The sequence below is a fragment of the Macrobrachium nipponense genome, chromosome 1 (assembly GCF_015104395.2).
Source record: "Macrobrachium nipponense isolate FS-2020 chromosome 1, ASM1510439v2, whole genome shotgun sequence".
NCBI classification, from domain to species: Eukaryota; Metazoa; Arthropoda; class Malacostraca; order Decapoda; family Palaemonidae; genus Macrobrachium; species Macrobrachium nipponense.
Genome location: NC_087200.1, coordinates 121,156,019 through 121,182,558, shown reverse-complemented (window position 1 = coordinate 121,182,558; position 26,540 = coordinate 121,156,019). Strand labels below are relative to the sequence as shown.

Sequence of the window (26,540 nt, the reverse complement as noted above, 5' to 3'; positions counted from 1 at the left end):
ATGTTTCCCGCTGCTACTGCTGAAAACTTTAAAGATTCCAAGGACTTTAAATAATGCCGTTTAAAGACTGTCGGGGATTTCCATCCAGTATACTTTCTAAGATCCTCAAAATTCATATGTTGGAAATAATTAATTGAGGTGGCTACTCCCCTGATATCATGTGCTTTGGGAATGATCAGGGTTGGCTTGTTTAATAAAGTAAAGGATTTGCTGCCTAATACCTTTAACTGATAAAGTACCACCTTTTTCTCTCATGAAGAGAGCACCTGAGGATCTAGAAGAAGTACGAGATAGAAAGGCTCTAAGAGTTGATTACTGGGCAGAGAGAAGGATCCTGTGGAAGTGGATAACCTTCCAAGGGGCCCACCTTGCCAGAGGATCTTCAATTTTTGGCTAAAAAGCTACGATCCGGAGCAAGTAGAACTTCTCCTGATGGGAGGAATTCCACATGACCCGCATCCCTGGATAGAGCCGACAGTTCTGAAATTCTAGCTCCTGAGGCTAGGCTTAGTAAGAATAATGTCTTCCTCAGGAGCATTATGAATGTACAAGATGAGTTGTCAGTATCTGAAGCTAGTTTGAGGACGTCATTTAAGAACCATGAAACTGTAGTAGGCCATTTGTGGGCAAGGTCTAAGTCTAGCACAGGCTTTAGGGAATCGATGTGAAATAAGATTCAGTCAAATCTATCTGAAAACCTACTTGAAAGATTTTCTTGCAAAGCCGCTTTATGAGTGGTAATCGTGCTAGCAGCTAAACCTTTTTCAAATAAGGATCTGAAAAAGGATATAGCCAAATTAACTGTCATGGTTGTAGTGTTCGATTCTCTCAAGAAAGATGCTAATTTTTTAACAGCCGAGTCATATTGTCTAATGGTTGACTCTCTATCTGATTCTAGGAAGAGAATATTCTGTGGATCAATGTCAGCATCTTTATTAGCCGCAAACTTCATGAAGTCCATAAGTTAGGGTCTGGAGAGTTCCTGAGGAAGCGAACACAGTCCTCATTTGTACTGATTGTGACAGTTTGGGATTGGGGATCCGTGAGGTCGGAGACCCAATTCCAAGAGAAGAGGATACCAGTTGCTCTTGGGCCAGTCCGGTGCAATCAGAGCTACTATCCCTTTGAAAGACCTTAGTTTGTCTAGGACTTTCAAGAGAAGATTCACTGGAGGAAAAACATAAATTCTCCTCCATTGATTCCAATCCAACGACACAGGGCGTCCGTGGCATAAGCCAGAGGGTCCAGGTTGGGGGCCACATAGCAAGGGAGCTTGTGGTTTGTCTTGTGAGGCGAAGAGATCCACTTGGAGACCTGGGACTCTCCGGCTTACCCACTGGAATGACCCGACGTCCAGAGACCACTCTGATTTCCAGAGGAAACTGACCGGGACAGAGCGTCTGCTATCACATTTCTTACTCTGCCAGGTGAGTGGCAGACAGATGCCATTTGTGTTTGCTTGCCAATGCAAAGATTTGGGCTATCATGACATGGTTCACATGTTTGGATTTGGACCCTCCTCCATCTGTTGATGCAATGAACTACCACTGCACTGTCCAAACTACCTTAGATGAGACTTCTTCGGGGGAAGCAGCCTCTTCAGAGTAAGAAATACTGCCATTGCTTCCAACACGTTTATGTGGAGCTGGCGAAATTGAACTGACCAAGTCCCCTGAACCTGTTTGAACTGAGAGTATCCCCCCCACCCGGACAGGGATGCGTCCGTTGTGAATGGTTAGCAACTGGGAGGGGGGGGATATTGAAGGGGTACTTTCTTGGCTAAGTTCTTTACTTTTGACCAAGGCCGTAGTGGTTGCGAAGGATCTGTGGAATTACTGACAACTTGTCTCGATATTTGGAGTTTGCTTTTGACCGCCAAAATTCGATTTTATATCTTTCAGCCTTGCTTTCAGAAGGATATCTGTTACCGAAGCAACGAAGAGACCCTAGGATTCTCTCCTGGTTTCTTCTTGACGTTTGTTTGCATTTGAGGAATTGCCTGACAGATTTTGCTATTTCCTTCCGTTTGGCCACTGGAATGATAGATTGTGGGAAGACAAATCCCATTGGATTCCTAGCCACTGAAAAACGAGATTCCGGAGTAAGTCGGATTTGTTTTGTTTATCTGAACCCCAGATGTTCCAGAAAACGAACTACCTTTTTGGAAGCTTCGAGACATTCCTCGACTGTTGGTGCCCAGATCAACCAATCGTCGAGGTATGCCGCTACCATGATTCCCTGAGCTCTCAATTGTTGTACAACCACTTCTGCTATCTTTGTGAATACCCTGGGGGCTACATTCAGACCGAAGGGCATCACTTTGAATGAGAATGTCTGATTCCCTAGCCTGAAGCCTAGGAATGGGCGGAAGTGCCTGGCTATAGGGATATGATAGTATGCGTCTGTAAGATCGATGGAGCATGTGACGGCTCCACGCGGAAGTAAGGTCCTTACTTGCGAGAGGGTAAGCATCTTGAACTTGTCGCAGCGAATGAAAGAGTTTAGCTTTGACAAGTCTAAGATTACCCTTCTTTTTGTTGAGCCTTTCTTTGGCACGCTGAATAAGCGCCCTTGAAATTTTAGATGTTTGACTCTCGCAATAGCTCCTTTCTGAAGGAGTTCTTCCGCGTAATCTATCAATTCCTTTGACGGTACCTGATGAAATGATTTGATTGGAGGGGGATCTTTGATCCAACTCCAGCCTAATCCTTTGGACACTACGCTCCGTGCCCAATTGCTGAACCCCCACCTGTGGCGGAAGAGGAACAGCCTCCCTCCTACCTGGGGAGCCTCATTGCTGATGGGCGGGTTGGCCACCACGCCCTCCTCTGAACTGTTTACTCCTCGTGCCCCTTCCTGCGCCACGCTGACGAAAGTAACCTCTCGTCCTACCTCTCGGTTGAGAGTAGCCTTGAGCCTCATAGGCAGGGTTGAAGGCCGGCGAGATAGCGTAGGAAGTGGATGGTTGAGATTGCTGGGGCACCAGGAGGAAAGGTTGGTTCTGTTTAGATGTGGAAGGTTGTCCCTGTTGAGTAACTGGGACTGCCTGCACAAATTGCTGCTGTTGTTGGAGTTTTTTATAAGGCTGGAACCTCTTACCAGCCTTCCTCGGTTTCTTGCCAGCAGTGGGAACGGATTCCTGTTTCCTCTTTGAGGAAATACCCCACCTAGCTCTAAGGCTCTGGTTGAGTCTAGCAGCTTCGGGTGGACCTCGTTCACTGCGGACTCTGGGAAGAGATCCGCACCCCACATGCTTGCAGCCAAGAGTCTATTAGGCTCATGCCTGATTGTGCACTCTTGTAGGACATGCTTCCGGCAGTTCCTCCTAGCCTGGAAGAAGTCAAAAGCGTCCGTCAGAACCGTCTGGAACTGAGATTTTGCCAGAATCTTAAACAGCGGTTCCGAAGCGTAGGAAAGAGCAGCCATTTCCGTAATGATGAGGGAATTGAGGGACCTTCCAAACCTAGTTCGCGCATCGAACTCTGCCTGGATTAGGGAATCCGGCAGCCTAGGTAACTTCTCACCGAACTGGTCCATGGCGCAGTCCGGCTTGAGTTTACCCAGCGTAAATGTAGCTGGCAGATTTTCCCACAATTCTCCGAAGGCGGGGAAGAGCGGAGAAGTAGACTCCGCCTCCCTCAACTGTGGAATGGGCTCATCCTTGAGGACTGCCTGAAGAGACTTCTCTACCAACTTCGTGGCGAACGGAAGAGAGACCTCCTCTTCCGTCGCGAAAATAGTGAAGGGACTCTTGTAGGCCTGGAGTCTAGTGTTAGTACACTCCCAATCCTCAAGGCAGTGAACCCATTCCCGCTGGGCGTGATCTCTACTGTAAAGAACCGACTCCTTAGAGATTTTGTCTTCTCTCGTGAGAGCCGTTGGCGTCAGCCTAGCATACCCGATGAAAGGCTGCGACAGACCCGGTAGAACTCGAAGTAGAACTCGAGTCCTCAATCCTTCGAGTTCCACACTCCGGGATAGAAATCATTCCGTCCTTGAATGGAGCGTAGGCAGCTACTCTCCATGGGTTATCCATAGAGAAAGCTGGCAAGGAGTCATAAGGTGGAAGTTGAAGAATCCCCGTGCTAGATGCCGGGGAGACTGGGGGAGGAGCCTGAGCTAGCCCAGCTACTCGGTCCTCATTCTCTCTCATTCTATTAGAGAGATCCTGGATCGACTGTCCAGTTTGAGACAGACTGTTTGACAATTGGGCAAACATCTGCTCAAACCGCGTTCCCAGTGCGGAAATTTGGGAGCCTACTAGCACGCCCACCTGTTCCATCACCCCTGCTGAAACAGTAGGGGGATCGCAGGTGCTGGTGCTTGCTACCCCTGCCGGCATAGCCGGAGTGGAAGCAGCGGAGGCGGGAGAAGGCAGTGACTCGGTGGGAGTGCGAGCCTTCTCCTTCGAAGCCTTGCTTCTGGAGCTCTTCGATTGGGAAGAGCCCGGCTTCGCCTTCACCGCGTCGGCATAGGAAGTCGACGACTTCCTAGCCGAAGAAGACGAAGACGACTTCCTAGAAGTCGACTTAGGTAAGGTCTTCGGTTCTCTCTTTCCCTTCTCCTTAGGAGGTACAGAGAGAGCGGGAGGGCGAATAGGGATCTCAGATCCCGCAAAGCCTTGGAAAGAAGCGGAAGAAGAGGGGACAGGAGAAGATCCAGGAGCGCCCAAGGAAAGACCTTGGGCGCCCGACATACCTACCTCAACCAACAAATCCTCCCCACCTACCGCCATGGGCTCTAAGTTAAGGTCCAGGGCAGCGACGTCCGGAACCGACTCCTGTGAGGCTACGACCCCAAAGGATTGCTGGAGTTCTTGCTGAATGGAGGCTATCAGTGGGGCAGCGGACAAGGGGTCGACGTAACCCGTCGACTTGCCCGCGGGGAAGATCTGGATGGCCAGCTTCCTATCCAAAATGTAGGGCTGGCCCTTGGCGGCGTTTTTCCCAAAGCCGCCCACCCATGCTTTCAGGGTGGCGAGGGCGACTTCCCTCACGCCGCTAGCCTGAAAGAAAGGTGAGATTAACTGCCAATTGTGGAAAGGGGTTAACAAACTTACGACTAGAAGTTGTTAGTAAAATCATAAGTAAGTCTATAATGGACTTACCCCATCTCCCAGCTGACCGACTAGGTCGTAGCATATAGCGCAGGCCTCCGGGTGCCAGACGATCAACTCGTTGAAGGACGTGGCACAAGGGGCGTGGGACCTGCACTCGTCATGTCCACAGGGGTCGTAAAGCGTCGCATTACAAGCTGGGACCTGGCAGTTGGTAGCCTGTAAGTGGAAAAGTACATGAGTACTAAGTAAACACTTACAGCCTAACATATGCTCCGCTGGTGCCGGAGCGGTAAAGTTAGATAAAACCAGAGCCCCGCCAAAATACGTGTGGTAACCAGGTTGGAAGATAGGCTATGGCTCCGCCGGTGGCGGAAGCACAAGAATCAACCAACTAGGAGTGGTGGTAAAGGAAACCACGACGGAAGGTGGCGGGGATGGTGATATAATCATAATAATAACATACAATTCATTGTAAAATATCTGTAATTATATAATAATTAGGGTATATATCCTTAAAATAACAGAACTAAAACAACATCTCTCCGCCCGTCTACTAGCAGAGTGCGTAGGTAAGGGTAAGCTCCCCTCCGGTAGCGGGGGAGAGATATAAGGATATAGTAGGCAAGCAACCGACCACTCGTAGTGCCCACCCTGCCCGCTAGCGGAGCCAGTAACCTATAACCAAAGGTGCCCCGGCTGCGACGGAAGGCTCCTTTCGTATCGTAAGGGAGGTGGCTGAGCAACTGGGGAGGGGAGGAGGAAGGTCCCGGCGAAACACGGCGGGAGCGAGGAAAAAGGGGGGGAGGGATGGCCTACTCCTCCCCGCCTCACCAACTACCCGCATGGAGACCCGGGACCTCACAGTGGTCGCCCTATGCCCCCCGCTGGGAGGACCCCTGGACACCTCCGAAAGAGTGAGAGAAGGCGATGAGGTTGTCATAACAACCAAGGGGTCCCCCAGCTCCTCCCTATATCAGAGAGGGAGGGAGGGGCAGGGTAAGGTGCTATGGAACACGTGACCGCAAGTGGCCTAGGCCGCGAGCAACACAACCGTGGTAGGGCCACGTGGACCAAGCTGTACCAATACATGGAACAAGCACCTAGGCTAGCCTAACACCCTAAATAAGTGAATAAAATTACATCGAAGGGAGAAGAGACACTTTTAGTAAAAGAGAAAGAAGCCCAGGAGGAGGCAGCCTGTTCCAAGAAACAGGAGCCTACTCGGAGCCAGCGATAGCCGATGTAGAGCAAGAGCCGGGATGCTGGGCCAGAAAATAAACTAATAGCCCTAAATACCAAGCTAAGAGAATGGTAGGAGGGCTGAACTAGCTAAAACTCGATGTAAAACAATGAATGTAATAACGTAAGCTCATAAGTATAAGAAGTCCCAGTATGGAGGACCGGGAATTCTTACGAGGCGGCATGGCAGCCACGAGACAACCGGGGAACCGTATATGACCTATTAAGAGGAAAATACTGGTACCCGGAAGCTAAAAAGGGGGTAAAATGTTACTTATGAGTTACTTAACTTAGCCGTGGCAATTGCAGAGCGTTCCATCTCCGAAAATAAGGATAAATCCAAATAAAGCACAACACAAGGAAAAATGCGTCTTGTATGAAGCGCTAAAATTTAAGGATGTCCGCTAGGGGCGCTGCTGTCCGTGGCGTCCTCTAGTAGTAGTAGTAGAGACTGCATCGCCCGTTGGTATCAGCTCTCTCTTGGGGGGATTCTGACAGGAAGTTCTAATTGGTGTTTGGCTCGTGGTAGTGTTCCACACTCGCCCCTATTATCATACCGACACTTCTTTTTAAGAGTGAGCGAGTCAGTTTTACTGACATTTTCTTAATTTTGTTTTTCTCTGGTAATTTTAGGCTAATTTTACCTAGAAAGAATGATATTAAGGATACTTTCATAGGCCGACACGAGCTGAGCCCAGAAATATCCATATTATAATTTACATTTAACATGTGTAAATAAAAGAAAGTATCTCTAAAATATGGACTGAATAATAGTTATATATATCATGAAATAAAGCCTTGATTTACATAACAGATCTATAATTATACAAATATGTACGTACTCAATTCATAGGATAGGTCTACATAATAGTGATATAAAGATCAAATCCATACATATTATAGACCTGTAATGACAGTGTCACTTTTATAATGAGCCTAAAAAGAGCTTCTATAAAGGTCTAATCTTTATAATAGACCTATAATGTAAATGGCCTGTTCTCATAATAGATGTTATGACAATAAAGCCTTCATTTTGATGAACAGAACATTATAAAATGAAGCCATATGATTGTTACAACAGACGTACCATAAAAAGGCTAAAACTCATCTTTAGTGACACCATTTTACGTGGACTGTTAGTCCTACCTTTTTTAAAATTCTACATATTAATTTTTTTTACTCAACTTGTGCTCACACAATCCTTTCTTCACATAATTAAATGAAGCTTCGTATTCTTTTCTACACCAAAAGTGAAAGTTCATCTCAATAAAGTTGAAAGTCTACTGATTTGTGTTAAATGGTTTGTTTTCCCGCCCACACAATAAGTGACGTCATAATGGACAGTGTCACTCAAATATGGAGGATATATTACGTATTGTATTTTTCAAGATTGGAATAAATATTTCTAGATGACATTAATTTAATTATTTGAATCTTATACATAAACATTAAAATGTAATAGTAAAAGTAAATTCTCACAGTTAATGAGATTTTGAAGATCAATATGCTCTGTGCTTCAGTTCTCTAATTTCACTGAAAGATAGTTTTGGGTTTAAAATGTTTCATTAAGTTTTGTTCATTCATGTTATTTTCCTGCCAGTTTTATATATTAAACTGTTTAAATAAAGTTATACATTATATTGTTTGTATGTACATTAATCTTATTCTGACTGTAAAGTTTGGTTTCTATGAGATTTTAAAAAGTAAAAATCATCTTTGGTGAATGAAATTTACTGTAAAGTATGTCAGAACTTTTTGGAATGATTGTACAAAGCATTGTTCAACCAAAACTGTGCTTTGGATGTGAGGTATTCACATCTGCCCCTGCACATAAAATAAAAGCTCTAAACACCATTCATAATATAGGAATCTGGATAGCCACAGGAGCATTCAGATCTCCAACTGAAAATATGTCGGTAGATGCTGGCAAGCTTCTTCTGGAGTTTCATTTCCAGAATAAACTGGCTACTGGCTTGTAGCTAGATGAAATTTCAAGGGCTTCCCCTATGTCTCTAGCACCTATGAAGGTTAGGTTTGAAACACGAATAGGTTTGTGCACTCTAGAACCATAGCATTTACTGCCCAGGCTCAAGGGTCTGGTACTGGTGAGCCATACAACTGGAGACAATGATTCAGCTATGTTGCAAAGAGACTGATGAAAAGTTGGATGAACTCTTTCTAATTGCCTCACAAGCAGGGTTTAAAGCCCACTCATGGAAAGAGGACTGTTCTGGACGACTTGGCATTGTACGCCGCCAGAACACCCATCTCTTCTCTATAGGTTGCTTTTGTAAAACTGACAGGCTATGGGATGGTTTGAAAGAGGAAGTGAACTCCTGAAAGTAATGTGATAACCTTCCTCAAGTACCCACAGGTGCCTGAGGGCTCAAGAAGCTATTCTTATCAGACAATGATTCTTGCTATACGGCAAGAAATTAAACTTCCCTCCTTTTGCAGAACAAAATCTGGAACTTTGCTGCTAAAAGGACACATTCTTCCTTCCTGAGCTTGGAAAGGAAGACCTAGTAAATGGGGTAGTAGTGCTCAAAGAATGTTTAAGATAAAGGAAGAGGTGGGAGACTTCACTTTAGAGGCCAGGGATTGGTGGATAAAAGTTCTATTGTTGGTTTTCTCAGTCTCCATGGCTATAAACGCAGACAGCTTGTCATCTATTATCTCCCCAAATGGATGAGCTGAAACTAATGACTGTTTGGTAAGAAGAGAGACTGAAGGACCCAGCAGGGAGCCAAATTGCTCTTTCCTGTCAACTTTAAGGTTACTCACGATGTGAAACAGCTCCCCTATCTTATCAAAAAAACCTTGTCTAGGGAAGTGAAAAAAATTAAGGCCTTAACAAAAGGATCCCTGGCCAAAGGAGAAAAAAGTTCAACATTCTCCTTCATTCACTGATCAATACTGTTAGCAAGCTCCTATATATATACCAGCCTCTTGAATTGAGAAATGCAACTTGCCTGACACAAATGCACCTATTTTGGCCAGAAAAATCATGGAAAAAAAAATGAGCCATCAACTACTGTAGCCTTCCTAGCAGGCAGGAAGGGAGACAAAAGAGAGGGTCCTTTAGAGATTTTCTTAGACAAAGTCTTAGCACTAAATCAAATCTCAAATGTACAGACTCTGAGAGCTTAAAGGAAGGAAGAGGCAAATAATCAGACCTTAACCTGGAAGCTCTGAGAGAGCGAGGAGCCTTAGAATGCTCCACCGAAAACATCTGCAGATACCTGTCCAAACACAATAGAACCAGTTCCTTAGGAAGCTGAGGGGACAGATTCTAAGTATTCCTCTTCCTTATCCAAAATCTGTAGAGGTAGCAAGGAGAATGCTGACAGGAAGAGCAGGGCCTAAACAAGTCTTCCTCATCAGCAACAAAAGTAGCAGCCATGGAACCAGATGGTCTTGCAAGACCAGGTGTTAAAATTCTCATAATCCACTCCACTCTGGCAGATACTTGAATGTTGAAAGGTCTCTCACAACATCAGATGGACATAATACAGCAGAAACAGTGGAGCAAGAACACTTTTTCCCAGGCGACTTACCCTCTGACACAGGAACAGCCTATCATGCCCCACTGAAGCCACTACGAACCAGTCTGCATGCACTTAACTCCTCATTCCTCCTACGACTTGAAGGCTCCCATGGCATTGATGCTAACTGTGGCCTCAATGAATTTCCATGGCCTGCTATCTCTTGCAGACTTGCTGACAAATCAGGCAGACTCAATGACGCCTTGTGTGGCCTCGACGAAGGCATGAAGAAGTGCACACAGACTCTACACCTTCCATGGCCTTGAATGCCCTGGACTCCACAGACTCACAAGTGAACACAAATATCTGGCATGCTTAGTCTATGCTTTGGAAAGACAGCCCAAAAAAGCTTTTGGGCTGCATAAGCCTCGGATGTGGACGTACCTGCGGTTCTGACGAAATAAAAACTTGGATGATCCTCGACAGAATGAGCGACGTAGAGCGACTGCTTACTACCCAAATGCCTATTTACAGACTCAGGACTCTGAAAGATAGCTGCAGGTAGCAACTGCAGCACTCACTACGGATTGTGATCAGTTACCTGGCTTGAACGAATTGCTAGAATAACTAGGCTTGAACGAATTGCTAGAATAACTACCGTGTCGTCCTTAGGCGAGTGCAATCTACATTTGTCCACAGAGGACTGAGTAGAGGCAGGAGACAGAGAGCACAGTCCTTGAACATCCTGGGATGTTAGTCCTTGTCTGAAACACCGAGACTACCAGGCCTGTCGGCGAGGGGAGCTGCACTGATAGGCAGGGCTGCATCCACAGAGGGGCCTAAGGAACAAGGGGACACTGTCCCTGGCAATGCACTAGACACATTTGATGTAAGAGACTAAAATTTTTTACACAAAAATTTACTTCTACATTTAACTGAATCAGTATCTGACTACATTAAATCTAACCTACTACCCTGAGCTGACTTAATGGGTGTACAAGGATTTACATGTAGCTATAAAGAAGAACCTTATAAGACCTGTCTCTATCTTCTTGACCAGGAATTAAATCTAAGGAAGACCTAGGTAGATTCAAGACTAGCTATTCTCTTTACTTGCTGTCTATGTCCTTCTCTCTTTTAATTCAGCAATTTATGATCTTCTCTATCTCTTTCTTCCAAAGACCAATCCTTGCAATAATCACAATTCACCCCTCAATGATCAATGCATATATATAGTGAGTATCATACTTCAATGAACCCAGTCTGGTCTTACAATCACTTATCTTACAAAATCTTTCAATGAATCCAATCTGGTCTTACAATCATTTACCTTATGAAATCTAACAGATTTTGATATGGAAGATTGAGAAGAAGCCATTGTTCAAAACAAACCACAAAACAGATGATCTATTTTTTTAACCAAGAAAAAAGAAACCCAAAATTCAGAGTATTGTCCACACAACCAGCCAGTTACATTGACAAAGTAAGAATGACAACCAAAACTATAGCTGAACTGCTACACTCTCCCAAGAGGGGGGGGGGTTTAACTATTGGGAGCATTCATTAATGATTATTCCAATTGTATCAATTGTCAAATCCGCACCAAGTAGCCACAAATAAAGTAAATGATAGAGGGTAAGTCACCTAAAAAAAAGTGCTTTTTAAATGTGAAATGCATTGCAATAGTACTGTATTTGCAAATTGCTTTTGATTCCTACCTTTTTAATAACTCCTGAGTTCCAAGCATCCAATTAGAAAAAACTAAGCACATCTGCCAATTATAGAAAAAGGCTGATGTACATTTACTTACCAGTAAACGAAGCTAAAGCATCTTTGGCCGGAGAACTTTCAAAATTTGCCTCTAATGGTGGTACACCTGATGTATTAGCTTGGCATAAATTACCACCAGCTTCATGGTAGAGTCTAATAAATTCTGGGTAATCCCTGCAACATGAAGCATATTCTATTATTGCAAACATATTAAACAAAACACATTCCTTAAAAATTTCCTGCCAAAATTCTAAACATTTTATAAAATGATTGTGGTCACAAAAAGCTTAAAAAATTAATCTTGAGAAGTAATTATTTGGAATAATTTACTTTATAACAACCCTATCAATCACATACTATGCCCACATCCGTGTTCTTCGAAGGTTCCCAGACTAAGCAGTCTTTTGTCCAACAGGAAGATAGTTTAATAGTCTCAATGTTCATGTGCTACCTGAAAGCAAAAGTACTTATTAATCCCATCCACTTTTCTTAAATTTGCAATACTGCTAATAGTTCTGTCCCTGTTCATTTCATTTCTCCAAGATCATCATTATTCAGTTATTCTGACATCCCCTCATTATGCATTAACTATTTCATTGTTCTTTTTCAGCCTGTTTTCATTTCATTCCTTTCAATAAATGTAACTTCTACATCTCAGCAAGTGTTTTTCAGTCACTGATATTTAATTTTGGCTTTACAGCTTCACATCCACAGCCAACTGCAGATAATTACAGTACGTACATTAAATTGACTCCTCAAGTTCAAAGACTCCAACTCATCAGATTTCATTACTTACTGGATGCATCATTGAGTCTGATTAAGAAAAAAAAAATTATATTTTGTATTTTTGTGTCCTTGGTTTTGCAAATAAAGTACTATACGTAAGTGGTAACTTAGTTATGTATTTATTTGTGTATCAGAAGTTCTGAATACTGTGTATGATATAGTTACATAAAGTTAAATGCTTGCTTTAAATTGTTTCATCTGTCTTTAAAAGTAATGATTCAAAAGTGAAATTGCCAATCTTTGTTCATCTAGCAATCATGTTCTCAGAAATTCCAATATGGTTGGTCAAATAAACTGTAATTGTAAGAATATACAGTACGTACTGTATCTGTATTTCAGAATTGGCAATCACAAAACTGCAAATCATTTTTTATCAAACAAAAAAATTCTTTACATGAATTTCATGAAAGTGATTTAATTGTATAGTATGAGAAGGTGCTCTAAAATCTATAAGCTGTACGTGTATGCATATTACAGAAGAGGAAATCGTTGTTAATCAAAAGTATACAAATATTCATTGAATAACTTTTTTAAAACGATTGCCTCATGCTTCTTTGTTTCATTGTGCAAGAGCGCTCACAAATACTAAGATCTGCCTAAGCCTACTGCCTCCACAGCCCATGAATTTGGAACATTGTTACTTGCTCAATTACATGAAAGGAATTTGGTCACTCTAACTCAGGCTCAAATTTCCTGAGTCATCAGAACTGCATTTGGGCCTCGCTGCATTTCTCACACAAAATGTACGCTATACGCACTTCGAATATGGTTTGGTATTTTGAATTAAATGCACTGTAATTCATGCAATGTTGTTTACATCTTGTCTTCTTCAAGGTACATACTGTTTTATATTTTGTGCTCTATATAATTATTCTTTAATAATTGAGTGATTTATATTTATTCATTGTGCTTTGTTGAATGGGGTTTTGAGTTTGGTATTGCTTTATCTGCAGCAATTTTAATGAAAACAACAAGAAACTTATTAGTTTCATTATGGTCTTTTAAATACGTATTCAAATGGTGGTATACATACTTCTAGTGTGAATTTCATATTGCTCCCAATCTGCTTTATAAAGGTATAGTGAGGAACATGTTTTGCAGATTATTTTGTAATAAGGAAATTAATATCAGGAAATGATCACTGGTGTGCTGCAAGTCATCAACTGTGTTCCAATCCAATCTGTTAACTATACTTGTTGAACACAGAGTTACTCTAAGTCTACTGAGGAAAATGTTCCATCTGTTTTTGAATAATATGTGTTGACTTCATCATCATTTATACAACACATGTCGTTTGAATATGATATTGTTATGTTACAATAAAGTTTCATACATACTTACCTGGCAGATATATACATAGCTAAGACTCCGTCGTCCCCGACAGAAATTCAAATTTCGCGCCACTCGCTACAGGTAGGTCAGGTGATCTACCGGCCCCTGCCCTGGGCGGCAGGTACTAGGAACCATTCCCGTTTTTCTATCATATTTTCTCTCTTCCACCTGTCTCCTGCGGGGAGGCTGGGTGGGCCTTTAATTGTATATATCTGCCAGGTAAGTATGTATGAAACTTTATTGTAACATAACAATATCATTTTCATACAATCAACTTACCTGTCAGATATATACATAGCTGATTGGCACCCTCCGGTTGAGGGTAAGAGACAGCTACTATATGGAATAGACAGGTAAACAACATATGTTGTAGGTATAAATAAAACCTTGGTTCCTACCTTATAGGTGGTAGACTTCGTGGGTGTTTGCCCAGTAGTCTGCATCACCTCAAGAAACTTTAGCGAGATATTTGATCTATGGCCAAGAGTTCTTGTGGGTCTGCCGATGGGGTCTTATCCGCTTACTCGGCAGAGCCTGAAAGGACTTTGTCAATGGGTGCTGATCCACTTATATGACAATACACCTTATGAAGGAGCACACAACCAATCCCGACCACCTGATCCTAACCATATGTTAGAACTAAAGATTGTTCCGAGTTATCCCCGAACTCTTCACAACAACCGTAACTCAAAACCACTACGCACACATACATAATTTTCTAAAAAAAAAAATTTATACTCATCTAATTAGATATGACAAGATTCTCTTACTGAACAACATAGACGGCCGCCCGTGCTAAACCAAGTCCTCCATTGTTCGAAGAGACTCCAGACCATATCTAAAAAGAAGAAAAGTATATACTTTAAGGATTGGTGTCGGCTCCCGTACCCAGAATCGTATCCACCGATACGAAAGGACCCAGAGAAAAACACTTCTCATATGTCACACGAACGTCTTTCAAGTAATGAGATGCAAATACTGAGTTGCATCTCCAAAATGTCGTATCTATGATGTTTTTAAGCGACATATTCTTATGAAACGAGAGAGACGTCGCTACTGCTCTCACTTCATGAGCTTTAACTTTCAACAGTCGCAACTCTTCGTCAGGACAGACCTTATGCGCGTCTGTAATGATGTTCCTCACAAAGAATGCCAGAGCATTCTTGGACATCAGTCTTGTGGGGTCTTTTACCGCGCACCAAAGACCTTGTCTAGAGCCTCCCATCTGATGCTTTCTCTGAATGTAGAACTTTAGAGCTCTTACAGGGCATAGAGAACTTTCTGCTTCTCTCCTACGAGACTCGATATGCCTTTGACTTCGAATGACTTAGGCCAGGGATTCGAGGGATTCTCATTCTTAGCTAAAAACAGGGTCTTAAACGAGCAAATAGCTGAGTCTCCCTTGAAACCTACTTTATCCTGCAGAGCATGTAATTCACTAACTCTCTTAGCCGTAGCTAAAGATAATAGGAATAGGCATTTTCTGGTGATGTCTCTAAACGATGCCAGATGAGGAGGTTCGAACCTTTCGGATGAAAGAAACTTGAGAACCACGTCTAGGTTCCAGTTAGGAGGGACCGGTTCCTTAGACTTTGAAGTCTCAAAGGACCTTATGAGATCGTGGAGATCTTTATTATCTGCCAGATCTAATCCTCTATTCCTGAAGACTGCCGAGAGCATACTTCTGTATCCCTTTATTGTGGATACAGCTAGATGAGATTGCTCTCTCAGGAATAGAAGGAAATCAGCAATTTCCGCTATAGAGGTAGTGGAGGAGGACAACTTCTTAGTTCTACACCACCTTCTAAAAACCTCCCACTTCGACTGATATACTTGCCTAGTGGAGGTTCTGCGTGCTCTCGCGATCGCGCTTGCAACTTCGCGAGAAAACCCTCTCGCTCTGACGAGTCTTTAGATAGTCGAAAGGCAGTCAGAGCGAGAGCGGGGAGGTTTTGATGATACCTCTTGAAGTGTGGCTGTCTGAGAAGATCCATCCTTCTTGGTAGGGATCTGGGAAAAGTCTACGATCCCCACTCTACCACCTCCGTGAACCAATCTTGGGCCGGCCAAAAGGGGGCTATCAATGTCATCCTCGTCTCCTTTGACGCCACAAACTTTTTCAGTACTAGTCCAGGATTTTGAATGGAGGAAAAGCATAGACGTCTACGCGAGACCAATCTAGCAGGAAGGCGTCTACCATAAGAGCTCTTGGGTCTTCCACGACCGAGCAAAAGACTGCCAGCCTTTTGGAGATGAATGTGGCGAAGAGATCCACATGAGGGGTCCCCCACAGCGACCAGAGATCTTGACACACCTCCTCGTGTAGTGTCCACTCTGTATGAAGGACCTGGTTCCTCCTGCTGAGTCTGTCCGCCCTCACATTCTTTACTCCCTGAACGAACCTTGTAAGAAGGGAGATGTTCCTGTGAGACGTCCAAAGCAAAAGGTCTTTCGTCAGCTCGTAAAGGAACGAGGAGTGAGTCCCTCCTTGTTTTCGAATGTAGGCAAGTGCCGTGGTGTTGTCCACGTTTACTTGCACTACTTTGTTCGAAACCAGAGGTTCTAGACTCTTCAAAGCCAGATGTGCGGCGAAGAGCTCTTTGCAGTTTATGTGCCAAGACACCTGCGCTGGTTCCCAGGTGCCTGACACCTCCTTCGAGCCTAATGTTGCTCCCCAACCTTTCTCCGACGCGTCGGAGTACAACACTAGGTCTGGGTTCTGGATTTTTAGAGAGATCCCTTTGTTCTCTTTCAGAGGGGCAACCACCATTCCAATTGCGGTCTTATCTCCACTGGAATGGGAAAGGCGTCCGAAAGTTGTCCAGTTTTCCAACTCCAAGACCTCTTGAGGAAGAATTGAAGCGGACGTAAATGAAGTCTTCCTAGCGGGAAGAACTGTTCGAGAGAGGAAAGGGTCCCTAGAAGGCTCAACCATTCCCTCGCCGACGTCTGTTCCTTCCTTAAGAAGAGAGAGACTATCTGCAAACCTTTTGCGATTCTCTCTTGCGAAGGAAATACTCGAAAACCCCGAGAATCCATCTGAATCCCCAGATAGACTAAGTTCTGTCTGGGGGTCAGCTGCGACTTCTCGAGGTTCACGAGTAATCCCAACGCTCTGATCAGATCTAAAGTTAACGTAAGGTCCTCCAAGCACTGTCTCTCTGATCTGGCCCTGATGAGCCAGTCGTCCAGATACAGAGAGATATTTACTCCTTTGAGGTGAAGAAACCTCGCCACATTTTTCATCAGGCTTGTGAAGACCTGAGGAGCTGTGGACAGGCCGAAACACAAGGCTCTGAACTGAAAGATCCTTCCCCCCGTCATGAAACGGAGGTACTTCTTCGATGAAGGGTGGATCGGGACGTGAAAATAGGCGTCCTGGAGATCTAGAGACACCATCCAATCTCCTTGTCGCAATGACGCAAGGACTGAGGCAGAAGTCTCCATCGAGAACTTCTCCTTCTGAACAAATTTGTTCAGAGAGCCGACGTCTAGTACTGGTCTCCAGCCTCCCGAGGCCTTCACAACCAGAAAAAGGCGATTGTAAAACCCCGGGGAGTTTTGATCCAGTACTAGTTCTATCGCTCTCTTGTCCCACATTTGTTCCACCATCGATCGAAGAGTATCCCTCAGCACAGGATCCTTGTACTTGGCTGTTAGTTCCCGTGGTGTTGACGTTAGGGGAGGAGTGTTCAGGAAAGGGATACAATATCCCTTCCTTATTACAGACAACGATGACGCGTCTGCATTTATAAGTGTCCAGGCCTCCACAAATCCCAGGAGCCTGGCACCTACTGGTGCTTGGAGGAGAGAAGCATCACTTTCCCTTTTTAAAGGGACGAAAGGCAGACCTACCTCTCTTCTCAGGAGCCTTCCTTCTTGCGGGAGGTCTGGAGGTCGGGCCACCTCGAAAGGGCTGAACAGATGTACTCGGTCCTTTCTTGTCAGTAGTAGAAGCAGGCTTCTTCTTCCTTGCTGACTGCGTCAGAAGGTCTTGAGTCGCCTTCTCAGTTAATGAACGAGAAATGTCCTTCACCAACTGAGAAGGGAACAAAAAGTCAGACAAAGGCGAATACAGCAGCGCTGCCCTCTGAGCGTGGGAGACTGCTTTGGTTAAAAAGGCACTATATACTGTCCTCTTTTTAAGAAGACCTGCTCCAAATAAAGAGGAGATCTCAACCGAGCCATCCTGCACCGCTTTGTCTATACAAGACAAAATACACAAAAGGACTTCTGGTTCGAGTCCTTCAGAATCATGGGCTTTCTTGGACATCACCCCAAGGGACCAATCTAAGAAGTTGAAAACTTCCAATACATGAAAGAGTCCCTTGAGGAGATGGTCCAGTTCTGAAATGCCCCAAGTTATACGTGCCGAGTTCAAACCTTGTCTACGTGAAGCGTCAACTAAGGTCGAAAAGTCCGCTTCTGACGTAGACGGAAGAGCAATACCCATATTCTCTCCCGTCTGATACCAAATGCCTCTTTTACCAGCTAGTCTCGCTGGAGGCATGCAGAAGACCGTTCTGACTAACTCCTTCCTAGACTTCATCCAAGAGTCTAAAGACTGAAGAGCCCTCTTCATCGAAATGGCGGGCTTCATTCTGAGAAAAGACGAAGATTTCTTCGTCTTAGCACTCGAGAAAAGAGAGCGCGGAGAAGGAGGAGCGGCAGGAGTCAAGTCGTCTCCATACTCCTCTAGAAGCAAGGCTGTCAAAACTTTATAGTTCGACAGTCCTTCTCTTCCTTGATACTCTTCCTCCGAGTCTACTTCTAACTCGGGGTCTAATTGAGTCTCCGCTGCCAAATCCGTACGTCTTTCCTCTGGAGGAGACAAACTCCTAATAGGAGAGGGGCTAAGGGAATGATATTCCTTCCTCTTCCCCGCTTTAATAGTCCTGGAAGGCGCCAACAGCTCAGGCTTCTCTCCATAAATGGATGACGCTTCCCGCTTGGATGACGCTTCTCGTCCGCCAAGCGTCCTGGCTGACGCCTCCCGCTTGTGTGGCTGCTGACGTCTGGATGACGCCTCGCGCCTGGAAGACGCTTCGCTCTCAAAAGGCGTCCTAACTGGCGCCAAAATATTGGTTGGAGCCTCGCGTCTAAAAGCAGCTTTAAAAGACGCTTCATGCCTAGAAGACGTCTCACGTCTCTCTGGCGTTACGTGTCTTCCGTAAGATCCTCCCGATCTCGCTCTCGAACCCGAAGCTTCTGCGATATGTTTAGAAGCTTCACGTTTGCATGACGCCTCTCGCTTAGCAGGGGAGAGAGGACGAGACTTCTTGATTGGAAGCGCAACGTCCTTCCTATGAGGCGCTAACACTCCCACCAAAGAGGCCAGTTGTTCTTGTACTGCCATGATAATCTTCCTTGAAGCTTCTCCCACGTCATTTGCATGACGCCTTTCGTCATCAATCGGGGGAGAAGTAGGAAAGGGTTCTTCTGCGTCCTCGTCGGATGACACTGACGCCACCTTCGCCTTCTTAATAGACGAGGGAGCGTCATCTGAGAAACGCTCCGGGCTCGAATCAAATTCAGGTTCTTTCAAATGCCGTTTCAGAGGCCTAGATAAATCCGACTCCTTCCACCCTCGTTTAGGTGAGGGAGAGGGAGAGGATGAGAAACACTCACGAAGGACGCTTTTTCTAAAGCGCCCTTGAGCAGCCTGCCACGAAACAGAGCTTGCTGAAGGGACGTCTGACCGTTGGGGATTCCCCACGACCTCCTTAAGGCTTTCGACTTTCCTTCTCCTCTGGGCATGGGAGCTTGGAAGAGGTCTAGGCCTGGGAGCGTCGCAGGGACGATCAAACACTGGGAGAACTCACTTCACTGTAATGCTCACTTTCACTAGCCTTACCTTGTAAGTCCGCCATTTTGGACTTCATGTCTCGAATAGTAGCTTTCAGATCTGCGATTTCCGAGGCCGATTCCGAAAGTAAACCTTGTGAATTAGACACATAGGGAGAATCTAAATCATTAGGATTAGAAAAAGTATCAATAAAAGGCTCAATAGGCCTTGAACTCACACCTTTCAGACGTCTAACCCTATCCCTCTCTAACTTCTTCAAATAAGAAGTTAAAGTCTTCCATTCTTCTGCATTTAATCCCTCGCATTCATGACAAGTATTAGTAGCAGAACACTGAAACCCCCTACATTTACGACATACAGTGTGAGGATCAACCGAAGCTTTCGGTATCCTCACCCTGCAGCCTACATTCACACACATTCTCACACTCACATTTGAATCAGACATACTGAGAAAATTCCAAAAAGCAAGTCCAAAATCAGTCCACAGTAGCGAATGCCAAAAACACGATCCAGATACGTCACCAAAAAGCCGATAAACGATGATCAAAGGATGAAATAAGAATCTAAGTCAGGAGGTAATAGCAACAATGTTGATACCACCGGCGACAGAGAAAATATGATAGAAAATGGGAATGGTTCCTAGTCCTGCCGCCCAGGGCAGGCCGGTAGATCACCTGACCTACCTGTAGCGAGTGGCGCGAAATTTGAATTTCTGTCGGGGACGACGGAGTCTTAGCTATGTATATATCTGACAGGTAAGTTGATTGTATGAAAATGATATTGTTATGTTACAATAAAGTTTCATACATACTTACCTGGCAGATATATACAATTAAAGGCCCACCCAGCCTCCCTGCAGGAGACAGGTGGAAGAGAGAAAATATGATAGAAAACGGGAATGGTTCCTAGTCCTGCCGCCCAGGGCAGGCCGGTAGATCACCTGACCTACCTGTAGCGAGTGGCACAAAATTTGAATTTCTGCTCCATCCAAGTTTGAACAATTACAGTCCCATATTGGGTTGTGAGCATTAGAATCACCTAAAATTACTATGGGTTCTTTGGCATTTTTAAGTAATTCTCCAAGTTTATAAATATCATAATTTATATTTGGATGGTTGTATAAATTATAAATAATATAATTCTAGTTTTTTATTAGAATTTTAATACCTGATATTTGGAAGTCAGTGGTGTTTAGAGGTAGAGTACTTTGTCATAACATACTTTGTTATGTACATATACGTATATGGCTGTAGCTAAATTTCCTTCTTCCTCCCGTGATGTTGATATTAAGGTAAATTTATCAATAGTTAAACATTTATACTTCTCCCAGGTGTAATCTGGTCTGTACACCATTTACGTTCCATTGTATAATATAGCTATTGAAAATATTATGTTATATCGGTCGTTTTGTTTTCTTATTTTGTATTTTCATCAACTTGGATTTTTTCTAAAATGTTATTTATGACATTCAATGGTTTATCTTTATAAAATTTCAAGTGCTCAATGCACATGCATTCTTTTTCATGGATGTTTAAATCAGTGTTTTTTTTGTTTCTATATTACATAAAATTTCTTATAATGTTTGTTAAACAATCTTTTGTAATGGTTTTGGTTTTGTTGCACAATGCAACGAAGCAATCATTGCATCCACATGTGTTATTGCGTGTATTTATTGCTTTATTTGTTCTCATACCAATTATTGGTGATGAAGTAATCTCTCCACCCTTGACACAGTCATTATTACCTATGGAGTGGTTCTCTTCCACTTCTTTGGTGTTTTGGATATCTGCATCTATAGGTTTCATTATTATTTTAGAGGATAAAGGTATATTCTTAGTTTGTTTTCGTTCTTGTTCTTTCTTCATATCTTTTGTCTTTGGTTTGACTAATGTTTCTCTAATGATAGTTGGTTTCTTTGTTTTTAGTGGTGTTCTCTCTAAGGGTCATTTTGTTTTTGTTTTGGGTGGTGTTCTCTCTAAAGGTCTTTTTTTTTTATCTTTAATTTCCAGTACATCACAACTTTCTCCTTCCAGCTCTGTGGTAGTATCTTATTGTGCTTCTATTTGCATTAATACTTCAAATGAATTTGATAAAATATTATCCATATCATTTGCACCTGTTTCTTGATTCTTTACTTAGTTTTTTTCTTAATATTACTGATTTCTTCTTGAGTCCTACTTTGCTGCATCTTGTTATTTCCATCTGTATGTTTTTTGTTTCATTACTGGTTCCTGTTATCGAAGAATACATATGTTTCTTAGCAGTAGTATCTTGAATTCCTCTCACTTTCAATTCTAATTTAGCCTCTGTCTGTTCTTTCTTTTAACATTTTCGATTCTGTGTTGTATATGTAATACAGGTACTACCAAGTTTTGGTTAATGGTGCTGATAACTGGTTAATGGCACCTCTGTTATGCATGTTATGTTGCCATAACTCTGTTACCAGCACCTTATGGCGCCAATAACCGAAACTTGGCCTGTTTTGACACCATAAATCGCTAGACAGGAGCTATAAAACTGGATCGCCATTAACTGAGTCTGCCATTAACTGGGGATTGCCTGTTACATGTATTCTTTGAATCACGAATGTTGATTCTGCTCACAGTATACACTTAGGTTCACTGCACTTCCATTGTGTGGTGTGTTCTGTAGATCCACAGTAAGCGTATAATGGTTCATTCCTACAATTTTTCTTTGCGCTCCCATACTTCCTGCAATTCTGACACTGCAATGACTTTGGAATATAGGGTCTTAACTCTCTATTTTGGCCTAAAATTGTTATTTTTTTAGGTAGATCTATCTGAACCCTCAAATTTTATTGTTGCTATTTTCAATATTTGTTTACTGCCTTTTTTACTTGTTACATCATATATCTCTTGCAATCTCCAACCTTGGGGCATCTACCATTGTCAGGAAGTACAGTGGTACCCTGAATGCTGTTCATATCATGTTTTTCCACTTTAACATTATTATTATTATCTATAATTTTTTAAGACAAATACAGTCTTCAGACTGACTTTTTGTTGTGGCTGCTATAAGCCAAGTATTCTCTTTTATTTTTCTGAACGACATTTCTGCCTTTGGATGTCTATTTAATAAACAGTTTTCTAATGTCAAAGCTGAAATATTTTGTTCAGCTTCCATGGTTAGAAACCTTGACCAACTTCCACTCCCAAAGAGGGAATCGAAGTGAGTCAAGGTTGGGTCATGACGGTACTTAGGTTTCTTTGATCTGATGTTATGGTATTAACGTTTTAATACCAATCTGATCTTTGTGGCTTGAGCTTTCTTTTGAATGGTCCAAATCTGTGCCAGAAGTCGTAGGGATGTTTGATAAATACTCCATAAAATATATTTGCAAATTTCGTCCAGGATAGGGTCCCTCTCACCAAGGAGGCCCAACAGGGGGAGGAGCAATACTGTTACACAGTGGTAACTGCCCTGGGATCCTCACCTGGATATACACCACACCCACAGTACCTTAAGGGTCGTCAGTCCATCGAGATCAGACCCAGCATTGTGGGTATGGCTTGACATGAAAATTTCCCCTCGTTTGATCATGTCAGGTACTTGAGTTTTACGGGTGGAGTGGTACGCCGTCCAACTTCACCCTCCATCAAGATAAAAGAGCAGTCAATTCAATAATCCAAAACCATGCCAAGGTCGTCAACGAAAAAAGAAGGGGAGAGAAAAATTTATAGAAGGACGAGTAAAGTAGTTAAAAGTCCCAATGTTTAGTTGAATCCACAGCAGAGAAAGTGGGCATAAAAAAAGAGCAACTACTCTCTCTGCAGTGGATCCCTAAACCCGCCCACCTCATCAAGGAGTTGGGATCAGGGGGATCCTATTGTTAAGACCAAAAGTTTGTTCCACATACGAACAAATACATGTTAATGAATAACATTATTTAGATTATCCTGAAAATGGCCTATATAAATTAGCAGTGAAATTCTTCCTAGCTGTAGACATGTGAAATAAGGCAATTAAAAACTAGGGGCATGGGGTTTCAGAGGCAAATGCAGAGGGCTATTGCTGTTTGTCTTTTGTCTATAACTAAACTCTAGATGTCTGGGGCATTTTAAAACCCAAAATGCTGGCCTATATTGAATAAGTCTCTGTATTGTTTATTTTTAGGAACATAAAGCTTACAACAATACTACTGGTAAGGGAATGATATATAAATAAATAAATTTCTATGTTAAAGCTGATGACACTTACTTGGCATACTTCAGTACAGCATGTGGTACTGATAGGCGGGCAATCACAGCTTCTTTGAGCGGAAAAGATACCGATGTGAGATTTGGCAAGGCACCCCCTCTTATCAATTCTAAGAAACAGGTAAAATGTGCATAAACAACCGAGTGTTGTAAAGGCCATCCTGGAATACACGTTGTGTAATCAAAAGGCTCTGTATCTGCTCCATACTCCAACAACAGCTGAAAAGAAAAATAACAGTGAGATGTTCAAAATATTGTTTGAGCCTATAAATAAGATGCCTACTAAAGAATAATCCTGGAGTTAGACTATACTAAAAAACTGAACAAAAAAAGGATTTTGACGTAGGAAAAATCTATTTCTGGGCGATTGGTTCGTGTCGCCCAGCGAAATAATCCTTTAATTCATTATTTCTTAGGTAAATGATCTAACAAATACCAGAGAACTAAAAAAACAAAATAAGAAAAGGTCAGTATAAACTTGACTCGCCTCACCCTCAATCCCAAGGAGGGCGTTGGTATGAACACTAGGTGGCGGAGTGATACCAGTTACCACAAACTTCTGTCAATTAGAAATTTTCCCACAACAAAATCCCTCAGGAAGAGAGCCGACCCACAGAACGGGGCAGCAACTACTACTACTACAACCCACGCTTAGGTGACTGCCGCGCCTCTGGTGGCCATCCTGAAGTTAGCAATCAATCTTGGGCTAAGGGTTGGGAAGAGGTGGGATTTCGCTGGGCGAAACGAACCAATCGCCCAGAAATAGATTTTTCCTACGTCAAAATCCTTTTTCTGGGCTCAGTTCGTGTCGCTGCGCGAAATTGTACCAGAGAATTAGTACAAGATTGAAATAAAGAAGGTCTCAATAAAACTTAAAAATTCAACTAATATACTATATTGTAACAAAATATTTATACAATTTTCCATACAATCTGATAAAGGTAAAGAACAATACTTAAAAGTAACTTATAGCTAACTTTTTATTTACAAAGTCTTACACCAGTTATAGGGTGAATTTAAATTGAAATACAATGAAATAAACATGTGTGTGACAATCATAATTTAAAAACACACTAAGTAAGTATTAATAAAAATTAACAGTAATTGTAATAAAGCATGTGTGTTGAGCAAACTTAAACTAAAAACACACCAAATAAGTTTCATAGTATCAATATCAATACAATAACCATTGGTATGGGGATGTGGCACCCTAGCATAAAAATAAGGGGACCACATCCTAAAGTTCAGTATGTACAATCAATTGTGGGTGACCCTAGCAAAAAAATAAGGGACACCCACTAAACCATCACAAGAGCAGCTAAGACTCAAGGGCAAACGTAGATGAACATGGTAGGCTAGACAAACTGTTGGCTGAGATAGGTAGAAAGGAGATCTGGATCTTCAACTAAACTACTGAGCAGAGTCAGGGGAAACTATGTTACCCTGGGCTGCAACTGCTGAAAATTTTAGAGATTCCAAAGACTTTAAGTAGTGACGCTTAAATACTGTCAGCGATTTCCATCCAGTATATTTTTTCAAATCATCAAAATTCATATGTTGAAAGTAATTGATTGAGGTGGCTACTGCCCTGACATCGTGTGCCTTGGGGAAGGATTCAGGGTTAGCTTGCTTAATAAAGTATAGGATCTTTTGCCTAATACCTTTAATTGATAAAGTACCACCTTTTTCTCTTCTAAAGAGAGGACCCGAAGAGGATGAGGATGTCCTAGACAGAAAGGCTCGTAAGGTCATTACTGGACAAAGAGAAAGATCTTGGGGAAGGGGTATAACCTTCCATGGTTCCCACCTCAAACAAAGGATCCTCATTTTTTGCTAAAAAGTTCTGCGATCCGGAGAAAGCAGAACTTCTCCTGAAGGAAGAAATTCTACATGACCCGCATCTCTGGATAACGCCGACAGTTCTGAAATTCTAGCTCCTGAAGCCAAGCTTAATAAAAACAATGTTTTTCTTAAGAGCATTATAAATGAACATGTTGTATTATTTGTATCCGAAGCCAGTTTTAGAACATCATTTAAGAACCATGACACTGAAGTAGGCCTTACTGAAGGTCTAAGTCTAGCACAAGCCTTGGGAATAGACGAAAAGTAAGAATCTGTTAAGTCTATGTTAAAACCCAATTGAAAAATCTTCTTCAAGGCTGACTTGTTTGTCGTAATAGTACTTAGCTGCTAACCCTTTTTCAAATAAGGATCTGAAAAAGGATATAGCCGAATTGAATGTCATGATTTTAATGTCTGATTCCCTCAGGAAGGATGCCAACTTTTTAACTGCAGCGTCATACTGCCTTAAAGTTGAATCTCTTTTATCCGATTCCAGGAAAAGGATATTTCGTGGATCGATATTTGCATCTCTCTTGGTTGGCCGCAAACTTCATGAAGTCCATAAAGTTAGGGTTTTGAGAATTAGATTCCTGAGGAACGAACACAGTCTTCATTTGTACTGACTGGGAGAGTCTGGGATTGGGAATTCGAAGAGGACGAAGACCCAATTCCTGGATCAAGGGGTACCAGTTGCTCTTCGGCCAGTCCGGAGCTACTAGAGCTACCTGACCCTTGAACGTCCTGAGTTTGTTCAGTACTTTCAGGAGAAGATTCACCGGAGGAAAGACATAAATCTTCTCCCAGTTGTTCCAATCTATGGACAGGGCGTCCGTGGCATAGGCCAGAGGGTCCAGGTTGGGAGCCACATAACAGGGAAGTTTGTGGTTCGTTTGAGATGCAAACAGATCTACTTGCAGGCCTGGTACCCTCCGGAGAATCCATTGGAACGAACTGTTGTCCAGTGACCATTCCGACTCCAGAGGTAACTGAACGGGATAGAGCAT

At 42.8% G+C, this 26,540-nt stretch overlaps 1 protein-coding gene across 1 annotated transcript in view; it reads right to left on the bottom strand.

The window, feature by feature from the left end:
• LOC135218924 (ankyrin repeat and SOCS box protein 1-like) overlaps positions 1 to 26,540 on the bottom strand; it is a 78,402-nt gene that overhangs the window by 33,673 nt on the left and 18,189 nt on the right. The window contains exons 2-3 of the mRNA XM_064255366.1: positions 23,696 to 23,913; positions 11,594 to 11,727 (exon numbers count right to left, since the gene is read on the bottom strand). Coding sequence (XP_064111436.1) covers positions 11,594 to 11,727; positions 23,696 to 23,913 — 352 coding nt within the window. The remainder of the gene's footprint in view (positions 1 to 11,593; positions 11,728 to 23,695; positions 23,914 to 26,540) is intronic.